Raw genomic sequence first — 18,550 nt, 5'->3', positions numbered from 1 at the left:
AGCAGGTATATGGATTGTATTCGTACTTGTGTTTGTATACGTTATTTCCACATTTTGCTGAAGTGTAAATAAAAAAATTCAATGAAGAAAGAAGTTCAAAAGAACTCGCTCAGAACAGGGAAAGAAGAGAAAGCGCACAGACTTTCAATGCAGTACTCTAAAACCGGCGAGAGATTTAGTCTCTGTCGGAGCAAAAGCTCCTCTGGACTCAGGCCCGGAGGGAAGCCAAAGCACGGGGATTGAATTTAAACCTTTGGACAGGCTGAGATACATGAAGCCACACCAAAGTGAAATAGAAACATAGATTTTTAACTTCAGTAGAAATATATGCTAAGTGCCTTAAACATTAAAAAGCTGTAGCAGAGACCTTAAACACAGTTCTTGCTGCAGCAGTGTTACCTTTTCACAGAATTCTTTACTTTAGACAAAATATAGATAGAATTACACTGTTCATATTTTTTAGATAGACTGTTCACATAAACAATAAGAGCCGATAGAAACTGCATACGCAAATCTGTGTAATACCTATGTAGTACTTGTGTAAGGCTTACGACTGTTAGAATCAGGCCAGGATAGGTTAAGAAAAACTGGAATCGTGTATTAATCTTATTGGTCAGTTAACAAATATAATCCACACTTCCGTAAGAAAAAATATAGAGTGTATAGTACATTGTATAGAGTGCATCAAGTATAGTGTGTATAGTATATAAAGCATATAGAGTATATGGAGCATATAGAACATATAGAAGAGGCTGTTTTTGCCTGCTGTTGCTGCTTGGCTTTATCATGTAACCCCCTCTGAACTCTGCCTTCAAGAAAACTATGAGACTATGAAATAAAGAACTTAGCAGAACAGCAGCCTCCTCTGCTCCGTTACCCCGGTCCGAGAAGGAAGGGTACCCCGTCAAAAGCTCAACAAGTCTCGTATATCAAATCTCAAAAGTCACATGCATACTTATGGAACACTTTCTAGTTTAAAAAAATATTTCAAAAACCAACCCTGACAGTTTACCTGCACCTGGCATCAACTATCTATTATCTATGGAAAGGAAAGCCCAGTGCCTCAGCGTCTCAGGTGCAGACAATGAGCCGTCCAGGGAAGGAGCAGCAAATCCTTTCTGCACCTGCCCTCACACTTGGACCGGCAACAACCCCAGGTGTGAGCCGTGAGAACGATGAGGGGGCAGAGCAGCCCCAGGTGTGAGCTGTGACGGTGAGGAGAGGGCGGCTCCTGCCGGGGCCTGTTTTAGGAGGGGTTACCTCAGCTCACAGCAGGGCTATGTTGGAGGAGAGGGGCTTACGGTGAGGTCCTGGGGGGGTCTCTTACGAAAGGATGGTGAGAGCATCTCACAGGGTCTGGGGGAGCACTCGGATGCAGTTAGATGCGGAGCATTGCCAAAGGAGGCGCCAGGCAGCTGCAGCTAAGCAGGTGAGCCGGTGAGTGGGTTTGCGGGGGGGGGTTCTTTCTATTTTTCCCTTCTGATTTCATCTTGCCAGTCCCTCCCCCCGTGCCCTCAGAAAAAATGGGGATTACGAGAACAAAAGGAGTTTAAATGGAGGGAAGAAACTCCTCCTTCATTATTGTCTGTGTTTGAACGAGGGGATCCCACTTCCATTTAAAATGGAAGGGGAAAGCACAGATGTTACCATTTTATGGGTTTGAATTGAGGGTAACCCCTCCATTTTCATCAACCTAAGTTCTAAATTGAGGGGGAAGCCCTGCTGCCCCTGCTTTTTGAGGGTTTTAATGAAGGTAACAATCGCCCTTTCCCCATCATTTGAGAGTTGAGGAAAACTCCTCTCTTTCTGGTATCTTAGACCATTAAATAGAAAGGGAGAACACATTTATTTATTTACCATTGTATTGGTTTGAATTGAGGTGAACACCCCCCGTTGCCTCAGTTTCAGGGGTTAAATTGAAAGAAACTCCGGCTTTTCCAGCATTTGAAAGGTTTGAATCGGAGCGTGCCACCGCATTTGAGGTCGCTTCCGGCCATGCCCCGGCACCGAATGTCTCGCGCGGGAGCACTCCCGGCCCCTGGGGAATTTCTGAGGAGGAGTGGGAATTTGGGGGCTGGGCCGCCGACAGGGACCGACGGAGCCGCGCCGGTCCGAGCCGCGCGGAGCCGAGGTGAGCGCCGCCGGGCCGGCAGGCGGGAGATGCGGCACGGAGCCGCGCCGCCCCCGGTCGTCCCGCCCGCTCCGTGCCGTCCGTGCGCGGGGCTCGGGCGCCGCCGGGTCCCCTTCGGTCAGGCGCCGGTGCCGGTGCCGTTCGGCAGGCGCCGGGGGCGGGCGGGGGTCTCCCGGCGCGGGACCGCCCCCGCCTGCCGGAGGAGGCGCTTTCGTGCCGCGAGCCGCGCGCCGCCGGGTCCCCCTTGGCCCGGCGCCAGTGCCGCTCGGCAGGCGCCGGGGGCGGGAGGGGTCTCCCGGCGCGGGGCCGCCCCCGCCTGCCGGAGGAGCCGCTTCCGTGCCGCGAGCCGCGCTCCTCCCGGTTCCGGGAGCGCGGGGCCGTCCTCGGGCGGCGAGTGCCGCCGGTTCCGTGGGTCGCGTGGCTTTTCCGGTCCCCTCGCACCGTGGAACAGCGCCAGCCCGGAGCGAGTCCCAGCAAGGGGCGCTGTAGCACGCTTGCGGCTTGTCCGCTTCATAGTTTGCTTGCAAAAAGCCACCGAAAGGAACAATGGAAAAAAACCCAACCCCGATCTCCCAGGCTTTTTATCCAGGAGCTTAATTGGTATTGCTCTTTAACTGAGCCACGGCTTTAAATAATGAATGATTTAGCAGCCTCTGAGATAATCCTTGTCCCCTCTGTGATTGACGGAGGCAGACAAGGAGGTTTAATCAAATTAGAGAATTTATTAATTACAGCAAGCAAGGCATAAGCAAAATCAGCGCTGGGCGACAGGGGAGTCCCCGCTCCACCGACTGCCGCAGGGGTTTGCAAATTTCAGTCCTTCTTTTATGCAGGATCATTTCCTATTAACTTATCTTTAAGGGAGTACTCTACGCATGTGTGAGCTTGTTGCTAGGGGGTCGTTTTCTGCCTTCTGGTGGTCGATGGCTGAAGGCAAGTAGTCTTCTTCAAGTGCCCTCTGGGTGACCCTTTCCATATTTGGTCAGTTAGTATCCCCTGCTTTTCTTCCTGGAGCTTAAACAATAGTACACTTACAGCACTTACAACCTTTACATATGGATTTGTTAAGACATTTCCTGTTATGTACATTGTGGCCTGTGTCAGCTGTTTTCAATGAACAAAATACCTTATTTATTACAATCCCCCCTTTTTCTCTTGTTCATTTTTGTTCATTGAATCTTTTTAGCTCTTGTTTAGCTAATTCTAACATTTCTTCTTCATGATTTTCTGGTATCTGCTGGTATTTAGCCCTAAGGAGCATTAAATGTGCTACTTCTAAGCGCCCTTTTACTATGGAGATCAGCTTATTGAATATACACGGCCCAAATGTGAGTCCTAGGACTAACAGAATTAGAGGCCCTGCAATGGTAGATAACAAAGTGGTTAACCAGGGTGAATGATTAAACCAGGATTCATACCAGCTCTGTTGTGCCTCTCTTTCTCTTTTCCGTTGTTCTAGCCGTTTTCTTAGTTCAGTCATGGTGTCTATCACTACCCCAGTGTGGTCTGCATAAACACAGCATTCTTCTTTGAGTGCTACACACAGTCCTCCCTGCTGAAGGAATAATAAGTCTAATCCCCTCCTATTTTGTAGGACTACTTCTGATAGAGATCTTACTGATTTTTCTAGGCCATCAATTGCTTGTTCTATTCGGCTTAGATCTTCATCTACTGAGACCCTTAGTGCTCTTAATTCTTTTTGCTGGGTGACTAAGGATGCTACTCCAGTTCCTGCCCCAACTCCTCCTATAGTGAGAAGGGTTGCTATGGTTAATGCAATAAAAGGTTCTCTTTTTACTAGGTGATGATCTGCTGTGGTGTGTTGTTGGTACATGTATTCACTAGGATGATACGTGATTCGGGGTATGATGGACACTTGAATACAATAATCATGGGTGTAATTAAATAGTTGAATTCGATGTAGTTTAAGTTCTAGCGGGGGCCTTTGAGTTATCATGCTCTTTTTCCATAATTCTTCTCTATATTTCATTAAGGTAATAATGTAATGATTCATGTTTTGGTCTCTTAAATTTGGGTGATCTTGAGGTTCCCCCATATTATAAGGCATTCCATTCAGCATCTCAAAAGGGGAGATTCCCATGTCAGATCTTGGTTGAGTCCGTATGTTTAACAAAGCTAATGGTAGACATTTCACCCACGACAACTTGGTTTCAAGCATAAGCTTTGTCAATTGCTTCTTTATTTCCCCATTCATTCTTTCTACTCGTCCTGAACTTTGGGGATGCCAGGGGGTATGATATTCCCACTTTATTCCCATAATTCCCATTACTTCTTTGATGATTTTAGATACAAAGTGGGGTCCTCGGTCGGAGTCAATAGTCTCAATTATTCCATATCTAGGGATAATATTTTCTAATAGAACTTTGACCACTGTCTGTGCTGTTGCCCTTGCTGTGGGAAATGCTTCGACAAAATGCGTTAGATGGTCTACTATAACTAATAAGTATTTACTTCTTCCTACTTTGGGCAATTCGGTGAAATCTAGTTGTATGTTAGCAAAGGGCCTGTGTGCTAGTGGTCTCCCTCCCAATGGGTGTTCTCTTAAATAAGCCTTATTCACTTTAAGGCAAGTTATGCAGCCTTTAACAATTTGTTTTGCCAAATTATATATTCCAATACACATATACTTGGTGGCAAACTGGTCTGCTAGTGCTTGTGTTCCCCAAATAGTTTGGCTATGTAACCTTGGTAAAATTTCTACTGCTATTGATTTAGGTAGTACTACTCTTCCATCTGGGAGTTTCCATTCTCCTTCTGAATTTTCTTTTAGCCCCATTTGTGATAGTTTCTCTTGTTCTGTAAAACTATACATTCTAGTTTTATTGAGGAATTTCTCCTTTGGTTGTTCCTTATCCTGAACTTGTTGTATAACCAAAAGTGCTGCCCTTTTTGCTTCTTGGTCTGGCCCATTATTACCTCTACTCCTAAAATCTAATCCTTTCTGGTGTCCTTTAAGATGTACTACAGCAATTCTTCTAGGCTCCCGTAAGGCCTGGAGTAGCTGTCTTATTAGCTCCTGATGGACTAAGTCTTTCCCTTGAGAGTTTATTAACCCTCGTTCTTCCCATATTTTTCCAAATGTATGTACCACTCCATATGCATATTTGGAGTCTGTATATATTGTCCCTGTTTTATTTTTCAGCAATCTCAGAGCTCGTAAGACTGCATACAATTCACAAGCTTGAGCTGACCAGGATCTACTTAGAGGTCCTGACTCTAAGACTTCTGACCCTTCCTCTTTAATGATTGCATAGCCAGATACTCTCTTTCCCTCGATTACCCGAGATGATCCGTCTACAAACAGCCTCTCCCCTTCTTCTAATTCTTCTTCTTCTAAGTCCGGTCGGATTTTGGTTTGTTCTTCTATGGTTAACATGCAATCATGGGCTAATTTTTTCTCATTTGGTTCTCCGTATAAGAACTGGGCCGGATTTTGTAGTGTAGTGACCTCTAGTGTTAGCTTTGGGGAATCTAATAAGATCCCTTCATACTTTAAAAGTCTCGAATCTGTTATCCATTTTTCAGCTTTTTGTTGCAATATTCCCCTAATATTATGTGGAGATAGTACCTTGAGTTCCCCATTAAAAGTTATTTTACGTGCTTCTTCTACCAAGAGAGCACAGGCTACCACTGCCTGTAGGCATGTAGGCCATCCCTTGCTTACTGGGTCTAATAGCTTTGACAAGTATCCTACCGGTTTCTTTCTCCCAGCCCAATATTGAGTTAATACTCCATATGCTGTCCCATTTTCAATGTTTACAAATAGATAAAATGGTCTTTTAAAATCAGGTAAACTTAGTACTGGAGCGTTAATTAAATCCTGTTGCAGTTGTTCTAAGCTCTGCTCATCCTCTCTGCTCCATTTCAATAACCCGTCATGACTGAGCTTGTTATACAGAAATGTAACCTTGGTACTATAATTATCAATCCATTGTCTACAGTAGCCTACTAATCCTAGCAATTGCCTTACTTGTCTCTTGCTCCTTGGTGGTGGGAGTGAGAGGATTCCTTTCACTCTTTCAGGGTCTATTTTTTTCTCTCCTTTACTCAAATAATGGCCTAAATATTTTACTTCTTCTTCTACAAACTGTAATTTTGCCTTTGATACTTTTAGTCCCTTCAAGCTTAAAAAGTTTAACAGTTTAATGCTCTCCTCCTGAACTTCTTCTTCTTTTTTTCTTGCAATCAGGAGGTCATCCACATACTGAATCAAAGTAATGTTTTCTCTTGTTTGATATTCTTGGAGGATTTGTTCTAATGCTTGTCCAAATAAATTTGGTGATTCTGTGAACCCTTGTGGCAGCACGGTCCATCGCAACTGTTGTCGCCTATGAGTATCTGGGTCCTCCCATTCAAAGGCAAAATAATCTCTACTATTTTCGTCTAAGGGGCAGGCCCAAAATGCATCTTTTAGATCAATTACACTACACCAGTGATTTTCTGGCCCTAGTCTACTTAATAGGGTGTATGGGTTAGCAACCACCGGGAACTGGGCCACTGTCCTCTTATTAATTTCTCTTAAATCATGCACCGATCGATAGGATCCATCTGGTTTCTTTACTGGTAAAATGGGTGTATTAAAAGGGGACATACAGGCTTCTAGGAGTCCCTTGCTTTTTAGTCTGTCTATTTCAGGCTTTAGTCCTCGTTTCCCTTCTGGGGATATGGGATACTGCTTGATCCTTATTGGAATTTCTGGATCTTTTATGGTTACGGAGAAGGGCGGAATGTTCAGTTGGCCCACACTGTCAGGCGTGTACCATACCTCAGGGTTAATTTCCTTTTCATCCTCTACTCTAAGGGGGCATAGTTTGATTCTCAATTCTTTATTAATTACTTCTAGGTTTATTCCCAATTCTACTATGAGATCTCTACCCATGAGGTTATACTCTGCTTCTGGTGCCAACAAAAGGCTTCCTATTCCTATTTTTGATTCGGTTTCTATCAGGACATCTTTAATAACAGGGACCTCAAAAGGTTCACCCTTGGCGCCCACTACAAGGGCGGTGTCTCGGGAGACTTTACATCCAGATGGTAAAACTTGGATAGTTGATCTTTCTGCTCCCGTATCTACCAGGAATTCAAATTCCTGGCACTGGGGACCGACTTTTATTTTTATCAAGGGCTCTGGATGTTTCTTGGTCCCCAGTAAGTAGAGCCCCTGACCCCTCTAATCTTCTTTAAACATCTTTTCATCTCTTATCCTCTTTCTACAATCCCTTCTGATGTGTCCCTTCTCCCCACAATAAAAACATACGACTGCTTCCCTCCTTTCCACTCTCTGATTTCCCTCTGTGTTCCTAGGGGCCTTTCTGGGTATTTGCCCCATTCGGCGGGGAGAGTCTTGTTTTCTGCTTTCCCTTACTGCTGCCACCATCATTCTGACTTGTCTCTTGTGATTCTCTTCATCCCTCCTGACATATACTTTCTGTGCTTCCCTCAACAATTCATCTAATCCTCTCTCCTGCCAATTTTCTAGTTTTTCTAGCTTCCTCCTGATGTCATCCCATGATTTGGCTACAAATTGAGTTTTCAGAAGTGCCTGACCCAACTGTGTGTCTGGGTCCAGGCCTGAATACAGCTGTAGATTCTTTCTTACCCTTTCTAGCCAATCTGTTGGAGTTTCCTCCTTTCTCTGCCTCTCATTAAAGGCCTTATTTATGTTTTGTCCTCTTGGTACTGCCTCTCGGACCCCTTGTATAACTATTGTCCTTAAGTCCTGCATATGAGTTCTGTGTGCTGGATCCTGATGATCCCAATTAGGGTTTTGTAAAGGCCATTTGATATCTGCCTGTGGGCCTTGGGCATGTTGGGCATCCCAAATTTGCATTCCCGCCCGCCTAATCATGTTCTTTTCTTCTGCAGTAAAAAGAATATTTAGAATTGACTGCAACTCATCCCAGGTCTATATATTAGGGCCTAAAAATTGATCTAGCTTCTCTGCAACTCCCAGGGGGTCTTCTAATAGGTTCCCCATTTCCTTCTTAAAGTCCCGTACATCTCCAGAGCTAAGGGGAACTGAAATAAAGCCAATTCCTGGTTGGGGTCCCCCCATAGGCATTTCTCTTAATGGATAGAGGTTATGACGTCTAGCTCTGCCCCTTGTCATTGGTCCCTCCCGTTCGGGTTCAGGATTCCCTTCCTCTTCCTCTAGGGGCTGCTCAGGGAGTGGGAGTGGGGGTGCTTGCGGGGCCTGCGGAGGTATATAGGGGGGTGGAATCAACGGGACTTCCTCTTTCTTTTTATCTTTTCTTCTTACCCCCGAGTTTTCAGATTTTTCCTTTAAAGTAAACAGGAGTACCCCGGGGGTCTCTATCCATATTTTTGCATATTCACTCTCTTCTCGACTAAAAGGAGTTTTGGAATTTACCCATAAATTCAAATCCTGTCTCACCCAGTCCTCGTAGGACCCAAATATAGGCCAAAATACATTTTGTGATATCTGCTTTCCTCCCCAGACCTCTATACAATAATAAATCATCTTGGCCTTATCTTTATTCTGTGTACTCGAATAATGCCTCCAATTATTCAATAAAAGCCCTAACGGACTATCCTCAGGTACTGGGGGAAACCTCATGGAACTAGAGGGCTTGCTTTTCCCCTGTCCCATCCTCTGGAGTGCCTTCAGGCGTTCTGTGTGTGGAATCACTCGCTTCCCCTGGTTCGTGGCCCACGCCCTCGCGGGCAATGGGAACCGCACTACTGAGGGTCCACACTCGCTTGGGGAGTCCGGCTGCCGGCCCCCCTCTCACACACCGCACTCGCCACACTCCAGGATACCCGACCCCGACCGAACGGATCCCTTTTCCGCAAATACTCACGCTTCCAGCGTCTTCGTCCGGACCTCTGTGCACAAAGTTTATGGGGCCGACCGGTTCCCTTTGTTTAATGCCTTGAGTTTAGGTTCGTCGGTGGGAGCGAGGTAAAGGCTGAGGATACCGAGGCCACCAGAGGTGGGGCGCCTCCCCTATCTCTTGTCTCACCGTACCATTCCCATCCAAGTCACGGCACCAAATTGTGATTGACTGAGGCAGACAAGGAGGTTTAATCAAATTAGAGAAGTTATTAATTACAGCAAGCAAGGCATAAGCAAAATCAGCGCTGGGCGACAGGGGAGTCCCCGCTCCACCGACTGCCGCAGGGGTTTGCAAATTTCAGTCCTTCTTTTATGCAGGATCATTTCCTGGTAACTTATCTTCAAGGGAGTACTCTACGCATGTGTGAGCTTGTTGCTAGGGGGTCGTTTTCTGCCTTCTGGTGGTCGATAGCTGAAGGCAAGTAGTCTTCTTCAAGTGCCCTCTGGGTGACCCTTTCCATATTTGGTCAGTTAGTATCCCCCGCTTTTCTTCCTGGAGCTTAAACAATAGTACACTTACAGCACTTACAACCTTTACATATGGATTTGTTAAGACATTTCCTGTTATGTACGTTGTGGCCTGTGTCAGCTGTTTTCAATGAACAAAATACCCTTATTTATTACACCTCTATCTTGACAAGATTAAGGTGAATTTGGCTTCTTAGGTTGTGTAATTAGCATCTGCTGTCTGAACTAACATTTGCTGTCTCCAGCTAGTTAACTTGTGCTTACGTGAGTTAGTTATTGACTGCCCCTTCTTCAATCCCCCCCTTTTCTTTGGGTATTTGTAATTCTTTACAAATCTTGCATGTCTTTAAAGTAAGAACCCTTCTCTATCTTAGTTCTAAGTTTATGCTTGTGCCATGGAGCATAAGCATCTCGATTCCAGGTACATAATATCATACAACAGTAACTACTAATACAAACACTAAGTAACAATGCAATAACACAAATAGCTATTACAAACAATTGTTTAAGCCAGGTAAGTTGGGTAACCATGCTGTAAGTTTGTCTCATACCTCCTCAAACCTTCAAGAACTGTAATCTAAGGTGATCTGATGCAATGTTCGCTTTGGATAAATAATTTTAAGAGTTTTCTGGGTATGATTATGAGACCCTTTATCCTAGCCCACCCATCTGTGCTCATTTGTCCCTTGTCTTCTTGTATCCAATTTAAATCATCAGTGTCATATGGTGGTTTTTTTTTTTTTTTCTACTTATAAGGATGCTAGAAGGAATTAGAGCTAGGGCTTGGATCTGAACCCCACTGGCCACTGCCTTTGCTGTTTTGTCTGCCATAGCATTTCCCAGTTCAGGGATAGTGTTACCCTGGGACTGTCCCTTACAATGCATTATAGCCACTTTTGAAGGTTTTACCACTGATTCCAGTAACTGTACAATTTCAGTAGCTTGCTTGATTTCTTCTGTGAGGTTAATAAACCCCTTTCTTTCCAGATAGCCCCGTGAGCGTGTACCACCCCAAAAGTATACCTCGAATAAGTCCAAATGTTGATAGGTTTTCCTTCGGCCAATGCCAAGGCTCGAGTTAGGGCTATTATTTCAGCCTTTTGAGCTGATGTCCCCACAGGTAATGGTTTTGCCTCAATGACAGCGTCTGTGGCTGTAACTGCATACCCAGCGAGCCGCTTACCATTCTTGACATAACCGCTCCTATCGGTGAACCAGTTTGCCGCATTTTCTAGCGGAGAGTCCTTTAGGTCCGGGCGGCCGGAGTAAACCGCCTCCACGGTTTCGATGCGGTCATGCCGTACAGGCTCCTCAGCAGCCTTGCCCCAGGTAAGCTGCTGGGTTTAAAATGTTAGTTACTTGGATACTCACATCCTCCGATTCTGCTAGGACAGCCTGGTATTTGAGAAAGCGAGATGGGGTTAACCAGTGATTTCCTTTCTGTGTGAGCACTGCTGACACCGTGTGAGAGACAAAAACAGTTATCTGCTGTCCCAGTGTGAACTCGCGAGCTTCTACGTTCAGGATCACGGCTGCCACTGCACGCAGTGCAGGCTCTCCGTGGCTGACCACGTCCAGCTGCTTGGAGAAATAAGCCACCGGCCTTTTGTAGGGTCCCAGCTTCTGTGCCAAAAGTCCCAGCGCCAGTCCTTGTCTCTCATAATCAAAACAACAGAAAAGGTTTAGTGACATCTGGTATGCCCAGTAGAGTTACAAATACATTATTAGTCTCTGGTGTCCAGCATAGGTGAGTTCCCCTAGTCTCTTTTAGGAGTTGGTATAAAGGTTTCACAATGAGTCTATAGTTGCAGATCCGTAATCTACACCATCCTGTCATTCCCAGAAAACTTCTCAGTTCTTTGGTTCTTCAGTTGGCCAGGGCAATTTGACAAATTGCCTCCTTCCTGTTGTCTCTCAAGGCTCTCTCCCCTCCTGCCAGTTCATACCCCAGATATGTAACATTGTGGAGGACTAGCTGAGCCTTTTCAGGAGAGACTCTATATCCACTTAGTCTCAGAAAATTTAAAAGACTTACAGTCCAGTTCTTGCAGTCTTCACAGGTCCTTGTTGCTATTAATAGATCATCAATGTACTGCAAGAGCGTACCTTCCCTTTCCCAAGCGGCGGCGTCCAGGCTTCCAGTTCCTCGGCTAATTGATCTCCAAATATCACGGGTCTATTTTTGAATCCTTGTGGCAATACAGTCCACGTAAGCTGGCTTTTTCTCCCTGTTCTGGGGTTTTCCCATTCAAAGGCAAAAATCTCCTGACTGCTTTCAGCTAATGGCAGACAAAAGAAAACATCCTTTAAATCTAAAACTGAAAACCACACTCAGTCACTTGGTAATTTTGTGAGTAAAGTGTCCTCAGGTCCTGAACTAATCAATAACTTCCATTTGGCTTTTGTACTGGTAGAATTGGGGTATTGCAGGAAGGTCTACACTCTCTCAACAACTTCTGATCAATAAATTTACTATTATTGGTTCCATTCCTACTCATGCTTCATGCCTTAGTGGATATTGTTTAACTGACACTGGTTGTACCCCTTCCAGTAGTTCAATAATCACTGGGGGAGCCCGTTTTGATCTCCCTGGAATTTCAACATCTCTTACTAATGGGATCATCTGATTTGTTATTTTACTATCTATGGGTATTTCTCTTCTTTCAGTCTTGTTTGTTTTGTCTTTTTTTTTTGGTTTTGTTTTGTTTTTTTTCCTAGGCCTGAGTTGGGCAAAGAATGGGTTTTCCCTTTATCTAATCTTAGTGGTTTAACTTACACTTCAAAGTCCTAGTCAGGTATCTTCAGGAGGCTTCTTTGGTTGTAACTTCTTTATACAGTTTTTGTTATAATAATATTCTTAGTCTGCTATATAATTCTATACATTATGAAGGATTAGTTTTTATGATACCAAACTAACACACAAAACATTTTCATACAAAATATTCTCATGCAAACATATCTTTACATCAGGGCTATGCTCTGTTTTCCAGGAGACAGATTATAGCACTCTCGTCATTTAATCTTGACACAAACTACAAACTGTGGCTTTATTTTTGGTGGGATTAAAAATGAAATGAATTCTCTTTCAAACTTAGGGTTTGTTTTTTTTTTCTTTTTACCTCATGTAGCCTTTTTTTTTTTCGGTGAATAAATTGCCTTCATCCCATTCTGCACCTACAACTGAGATTGCAGAATATGCTATAAATAGGAGGGGCGAGGAAAAGTTAAAACATCCTCTTAAGACATATGGCATGAGATTGAACAGCACTTTAGTTTGAGAGCTGGTAGAAGGCTTTTCTGTATCCCTCCTGGTTTAGGAAGGGGGATTCAATCATTTCTCATGTAGCATTTGCTTGTGTTTTGTCACGATTCTTTAATTCACTAATTAGAAAATCCAAAAAATTTAGCCAGATTATAATAATTTTGAAGCCTTCTGAGGCAGAACCGGGAGGGTTAGTCCATATTTGTAGGATTTCAAATATGTATAAATTCTTATACCAACTCTCAGGATCATATTGGTTGAAACAAATTATACATCCATAAGACCTGAGCCACACCATTTTTCAGTAAAAAGACAAAACAAGTTAGACAAAAATTAAACTCAAGAATATGTAGAATGCTTTAACTACTATTTGATCTGTCACTTGCAATGAAACCACAAACAAATTACAAACATTAACCAACTGACAATGCAAGCAATTATGGTGACACTTTCAATTTCATTGGTGTTCACACAGCTCCATCTCATGTGTTGGTAGATTCCTATAAAAGAAAAGTGAAAATTTGGCCCACTAGACCGATTATTAAAAAAGAAGTAAAACTTTATAGGGCTAACACAAAGTGACAGCGAAGCAACGGTTATCACATTTAGGTGTGATTTTGCTGCTTGCAGTTTCCTTGCTCTCAAACTGCTTGCTTTATCTTTGATGTCGGGACATTTGACATTCCTAGAAAAGAGAAAAGAAACAAACTTCCCCCAAAAAAATATGTCTGAGTGAAACAAGAGTTTAATTGCATTAACTTATTCAAGTGGAGTTTTAGTTTTTATTCTATGAAGTGCTTGTCGCACCACTTTTGTTGTCTCCCACAGGTTTTCGGTGGGGTTTCTTCCAATTGATTCTTCAGCGGAGGGAGCGAGACTGCTTTTAAAAGTTTTGCAAGAGTTGCAGTCTGTGAATCAGGCATTTGAGTCGCCTTTTTTTTTTTTTAAAATAACCAATCACATTTTTAGTAATCAATCATCTTTTAGTAACCAATTGTTCCTTATCTCAATATTTTTTTTTTTTACCAAGTCCACCCCAGGAGTAGAGAGGTGACTAACAAATTAACCAAGGAAGGACAGCAAAACATTCTCCCCATAGGTTTCTTTACAGCCCCCGCAGATGAGGCTGCATGACAAATACCTGGGCCTGCACAGGGACAACACCATCCCCACAAGGCAGCAGCTGCAGAATTGGCCGCAGGATTAGAATCTGCCAATTCTAGTTCTCCACAATAAACCACAGACCGGTGGCAGGGGAGGGTTCCCCACAAGATAGGAGCTCCGGATTCACCTCAGAACCGAAACCTGCCAATTTTGGCTTTTCACAACAAAACACAAAAGGCACAGGGGCACGGGTCCCCTCCAAACAGGAGCCTTTCAGCTCTGCACAAGCACCACATAACAGGAGCCTCGCAGCTCCGCACAAAACACCAAGCAGAAAAGGGAACTAAACACCCAAACCTATTAACCACAATGTCCACAATTCTTACAACCTCTGCCATCACCTTTGCCATTGCTTTTGCCTTTTCCTCATCTCTTCTTCCGTACGCTTGCTGTACTTTTCTAACCAGCTCCTCTCAAATTTCTCACTATTCTCTGCCACTCTCCCCTTTAACATTATCTGCACTTTCCTTTTCTGCCAAGTTCTTTATTCCTGCTCTTTCTAGTCTGATACCAAGCTCTCTCCTCTGGCAGCTTGGACACCACCCACTCCATCTAGTAGAAATACAATACCACTTTCTCTCACAATTAATACATGCTCACAAAGACAAGCTTTAGAACCGTTTTCTCACACTTAACACAGGATTTCAAAAGGGAAATCAGATGGAGCTATATCAGAAAGGCGTTGGGGGTCTGCATGTTTTCAATTCAATAGCTAAAATCTTTCTCCTCTAAAATCCACCCCCTTTGGACAGTAAGGTTGAATTCCAAACCGACAGTTTATGTGATTTATGCTCATTCGCTCTTTGCCAAACGCTTCGCTTTCCTCCGGTCGAGCCCGTCGCCGGGGTACGGAACCGCAGATAGAGCCTCTCACTCGCTTTGTACTTTGACAGCACGTCTCATCCACTCTCACTCACACAGCAGCAGAATAGCGACAGACAAAACAAAAATAGCAGTACAATAGCACACGCCAGTGGGGTCCAGCCCCTTAAAGGTACCTTTCCCAGTGGGGTCCAACCCCTTAAAAGTACTTTTTTTTCTTGCCCAGGACTAATTTTGGGAGACCCAGTCTTCTTCGGGACTTTCAACCCACCCTCAGGGACTCGAACCCTGGACCTGCAGGTATTTCTGTGTTTAAAAGGAATAGCAAATACCTTAATTTGGTGCAGATGGTCCTTGTCCGCCCCCGCCGCGAGCCAAAGGACAGCCGAGCTCCCCCTGAAAATTCAGGGTCGCGACCGGGAGGTCCGCTTACCCCTGGATCCGGCAGCCGGGCAGAGAGGGTCCCATCTCGGGGCACCAGATGAATCGCGCCGCAGCCGGGCCAGGAGATTGGCTTGAAATTGGGGGTCACGAATTGGTCTGGATTTGATGATTCTGCATGAGATGTCATGGAAATGAAACTCTTGGATATTTCTGAGACGTACCTGGGGACACTCCAGGCGGTTTCATGTCTCAGCCATACCCAGAGTGACACAGGCTTCTGAGCTGCACTGAAATAGCTGAATTGTAAATAAGTAAATTTACTTACCCAATTCCCTTTGGTCCCAGTGGAGACCTTCACAACAAGAGACAATTACTTGTAATTAGTTTCTTGGCTGTGCAGCTATAAAAACTCCCTGAGACTCCCTGAAACTTTGTCCTTGGAATTTAAGTCAGTCCTTCTGACTGGTGTATCCAAACTAAAACTGTTCCCAAACCCTGTTTTTGCAGACCCAGGAAACTCGGGAGATTCTGCACTTTCACTACACCACCTGGCCCGACTTTGGGGTCCCAGAGTCGCCGGCCTCGTTCCCGAATTTCCCGTTCAAGGTGCGGGAGTCGGGCTCGCCGAGCCCCGGGCACGGCCCGGTCGTGGTGCACTGCAGCGCTGGCATCGGGAGGTCGGGCACCTTCTGCCTGGTGGACACCTGTCTGCTGCTGGTAAGGGCCACCTGCAGGGCCACCTCTCCTGCACAGGCACCTTCAGGGGAGCTTTGGTGCAGCCTTAAAGGAGCTGGAGCAGGGGCTGGAGGGGTTCCCTGTGATTTCCTGTTGTTTTACTCTGCTGTTTTGGGAGTGTATTCCAAGGCAGGTCTCATTCCTAAGTGGCCATTTTGAGTTAGGGGAAGAAAAGTCTCCAGTTTTCAGAGTGATTCGCAAAGACAGGCTTTGCTTTCAGGGAAAGCAGCATTTTTGAGGCCCAGTGTTTTCCCCTGTGTGTTTTTGGAGACCCAGTAAAGAGCCGTTGATACCAATTGTATGTGAGTTCATTCGTTCTGTAATGTGGAGGGTGGTGTGAAGGCCTTACCACAAAGTGAGTCATTGTAGTGAACCTCATCAGAGCAGAAAACACGTTTCACGTTTTTATCTGCAGATGGACAAACGGAAAGACCCTTCTTCCGTGGACGTTAAGCAGGTTCTCCTGGAAATGAGGAAGTACAGGATGGGGCTCATCCAGACTGCAGATCAGCTCCGGTTCTCCTACTTAGCTGTTATTGAAGGGGCAAAATTCATCATGGGAGATGCTTCAGTGCAAGTAAGTGCTCCTGGCAGCTCCCAGGGAACTGCAGCAAGTGGGTGGAAGGAACAGGATGGAAAGAAGCTTCCAATGTGGTGCTTGCTTCAGCTTCAGTACATGTTTATGTTATGGGGCTTTTAGGTACAGTGCTTTACAATCTGTCACAACCTAAAGTGCTGTGTTTTATTTATTTCCAAAAGTACCTGTGATGTAGCAGGTGCCTCCTGTGCTTTCCAGCACAGTGACTGGGGTGGAGCTGCTGCATCAGCCTCCCCTGACATTTCAGACAGTACAAGTTTTCTAATATGCCTGAAGTTTAAGTGTCATGATTAAATTAATCAGGGTTTTTTATGGTAAGCAGAACTCTAGCAAAATAGATTTTATTTTGTGCTGCTTAGGTTTTTTAGAAGCAGATGGGAATTTCTTGCTTTTATGGCCAATACGTTTTGTGTAGTGGATGTAGCTTGGGCTTGGAGTCCTTGTGTTTTTCTTGCCTTTTTTTCAATTCTGCCAAGCCTCCAGATCTGTGTAATTCCCTTGCCAAACTATCCTCCTCCCCAACAGTGCAGCGCTTGTTCCCTTACACCTTTAGTTCATTGTGGAAAGCATTTATTTCAGTGAACAAATGTTGTTGTGGCAGGTGCAGCGAAAAGCAGAAGAATTCTCGGTAAGTTCATCTCGGAGACGTCAAGTGCCGGCCAAAACCTCGCCACATTCTGCCGTGACGCCACCGAGGGAGGAAAGAGCGTGAGGTGCAAAGCCCCGAGCAGAGCGGTAGGAAACGGAAGGACCGAAGAGTCGGGCTAGGTACGGATTTAAACCGGGCCAGGTATAGGAACTGCAGAGCAGGAAGAGTCATTTAGCTGGAATTAATTTGTTTCAGGAAGCGTCTCATCATATAGTCTGTAATTTAACAGTTCCCATGCCAGGAACTGTTAATCGTAGCGGAAGACAGCAAACGAAGCCTAGAGACTCGACCGGGATGCCCCAGGTCCCTGCCAGGCGCAGATTACAAAAAACCAAACCCCGAGGTTACAAAAACAGTAAAAGCTCATCATACAATACACAGGGAAAAAAAAAAAAGCCTACAAATACACCAAAAAAACAGCCTACAGAAAAATTTTGTTCTTTGTTTTGTTTGTTATTTGTCTGGTATTTTGGAACAAAATACCAGAATAACCTAGTTCAAAATCATAGAAACCCAAATTTCAAAATACCAGAAAAACAGTTTCAAACAACCACAATACCCAGTTCCAAAATATTAAAATAGCCTAGTTTCAAAATACCAGAACACCACGTTCAGAGGTAGCAAAGTAACCCAGTTTCAAATTGCCAGAACACGTTCAGAAATACCAAAGTAACCCAGTTACAAATTACCAAGTTCCAAAATACCAAAGTTACCCGGTTTCCAAATATCAGAATACCAGGTTCCAAAATACCAAACTAATTCCATTTCAAAACAACAGAATATCAAGTTCCAAAATATCAAAATGACCCCGTTTCCAAATATCAAATTGTAAAATACTGATTTTCAGATGTCTTGTACAGGCAGGATTCCCAAACCCACAAAAATGCAGTATTGTCAAAATGGGATCTGTGCTACCAAAATGGGTATTTTCTCCTCTGAAAAGCTTTCCCATAATGACCATCAATAGATGCATTTTTTTAAATTGTACAGCCAGATGTACAATAAGACTTTTACTTCAAAAAGCCAACACTCGTAGTAGTTTTCTGCTTAGATCGTGTCCGCAAGCATCGGCATTTGGGCCGGAGAGCTGCGGGTGGGATCGAGGGATAGAGTAAACCCTCTCCCTGCAGATACACGAGGAAAGACCGAGTAGCAGGGAAAGGGAGTATTTATAAACAATATCAATATTTCACCAAAATTCAGGGCGGACCGGCGACGGGGGCGCTCGGGTTCGGTCCGGGCCTGCCGGGACGGGCCATAAACGACCCGGCCAAACCCTCGACCCCCTCGAGGAACACGTCAAACACTTCAAAGGAAACGGAAGTCAGTAACAATTATGGAAGAACCATTACCGGTAATCGCTTGCGATCGGCAGGGAATTTCCTCGGTAAGTACAAGCCTAGGACATAGGGAATTTTGGAGGCGGGATCCCAATTTTGGCCACGTGCACCCGGACGAGA

The 18,550-nt window shown here is 44.6% G+C and overlaps 1 protein-coding gene across 1 annotated transcript; it reads left to right on the top strand.

Moving 5' to 3' along the window:
- The first annotated feature begins 1,342 nt into the window (after window positions 1–1,342).
- Window positions 1,343–18,077, top strand: LOC138117001 (tyrosine-protein phosphatase non-receptor type 1-like). Its single transcript, XM_069026918.1, has 6 exons — window positions 1,343–1,429; window positions 1,942–2,131; window positions 14,951–15,024; window positions 15,616–15,825; window positions 16,259–16,420; window positions 17,043–18,077. Exons 1-6 carry the CDS (start codon window positions 1,373–1,375, stop codon window positions 17,151–17,153), a joined length of 804 nt encoding a protein of 267 aa, XP_068883019.1. The 5' UTR covers window positions 1,343–1,372; the 3' UTR covers window positions 17,154–18,077.
- Window positions 18,078–18,550: the final 473 nt, after the last annotated feature.

This window comes from Aphelocoma coerulescens, chromosome 11 (genome assembly GCF_041296385.1).
Source record: "Aphelocoma coerulescens isolate FSJ_1873_10779 chromosome 11, UR_Acoe_1.0, whole genome shotgun sequence".
NCBI lineage: Eukaryota > Metazoa > Chordata > Aves > Passeriformes > Corvidae > Aphelocoma > Aphelocoma coerulescens.
The sequence above is the reverse complement of the archived record's forward strand: the minus strand, read 5'-3'. Positions and strand labels throughout refer to the sequence as shown.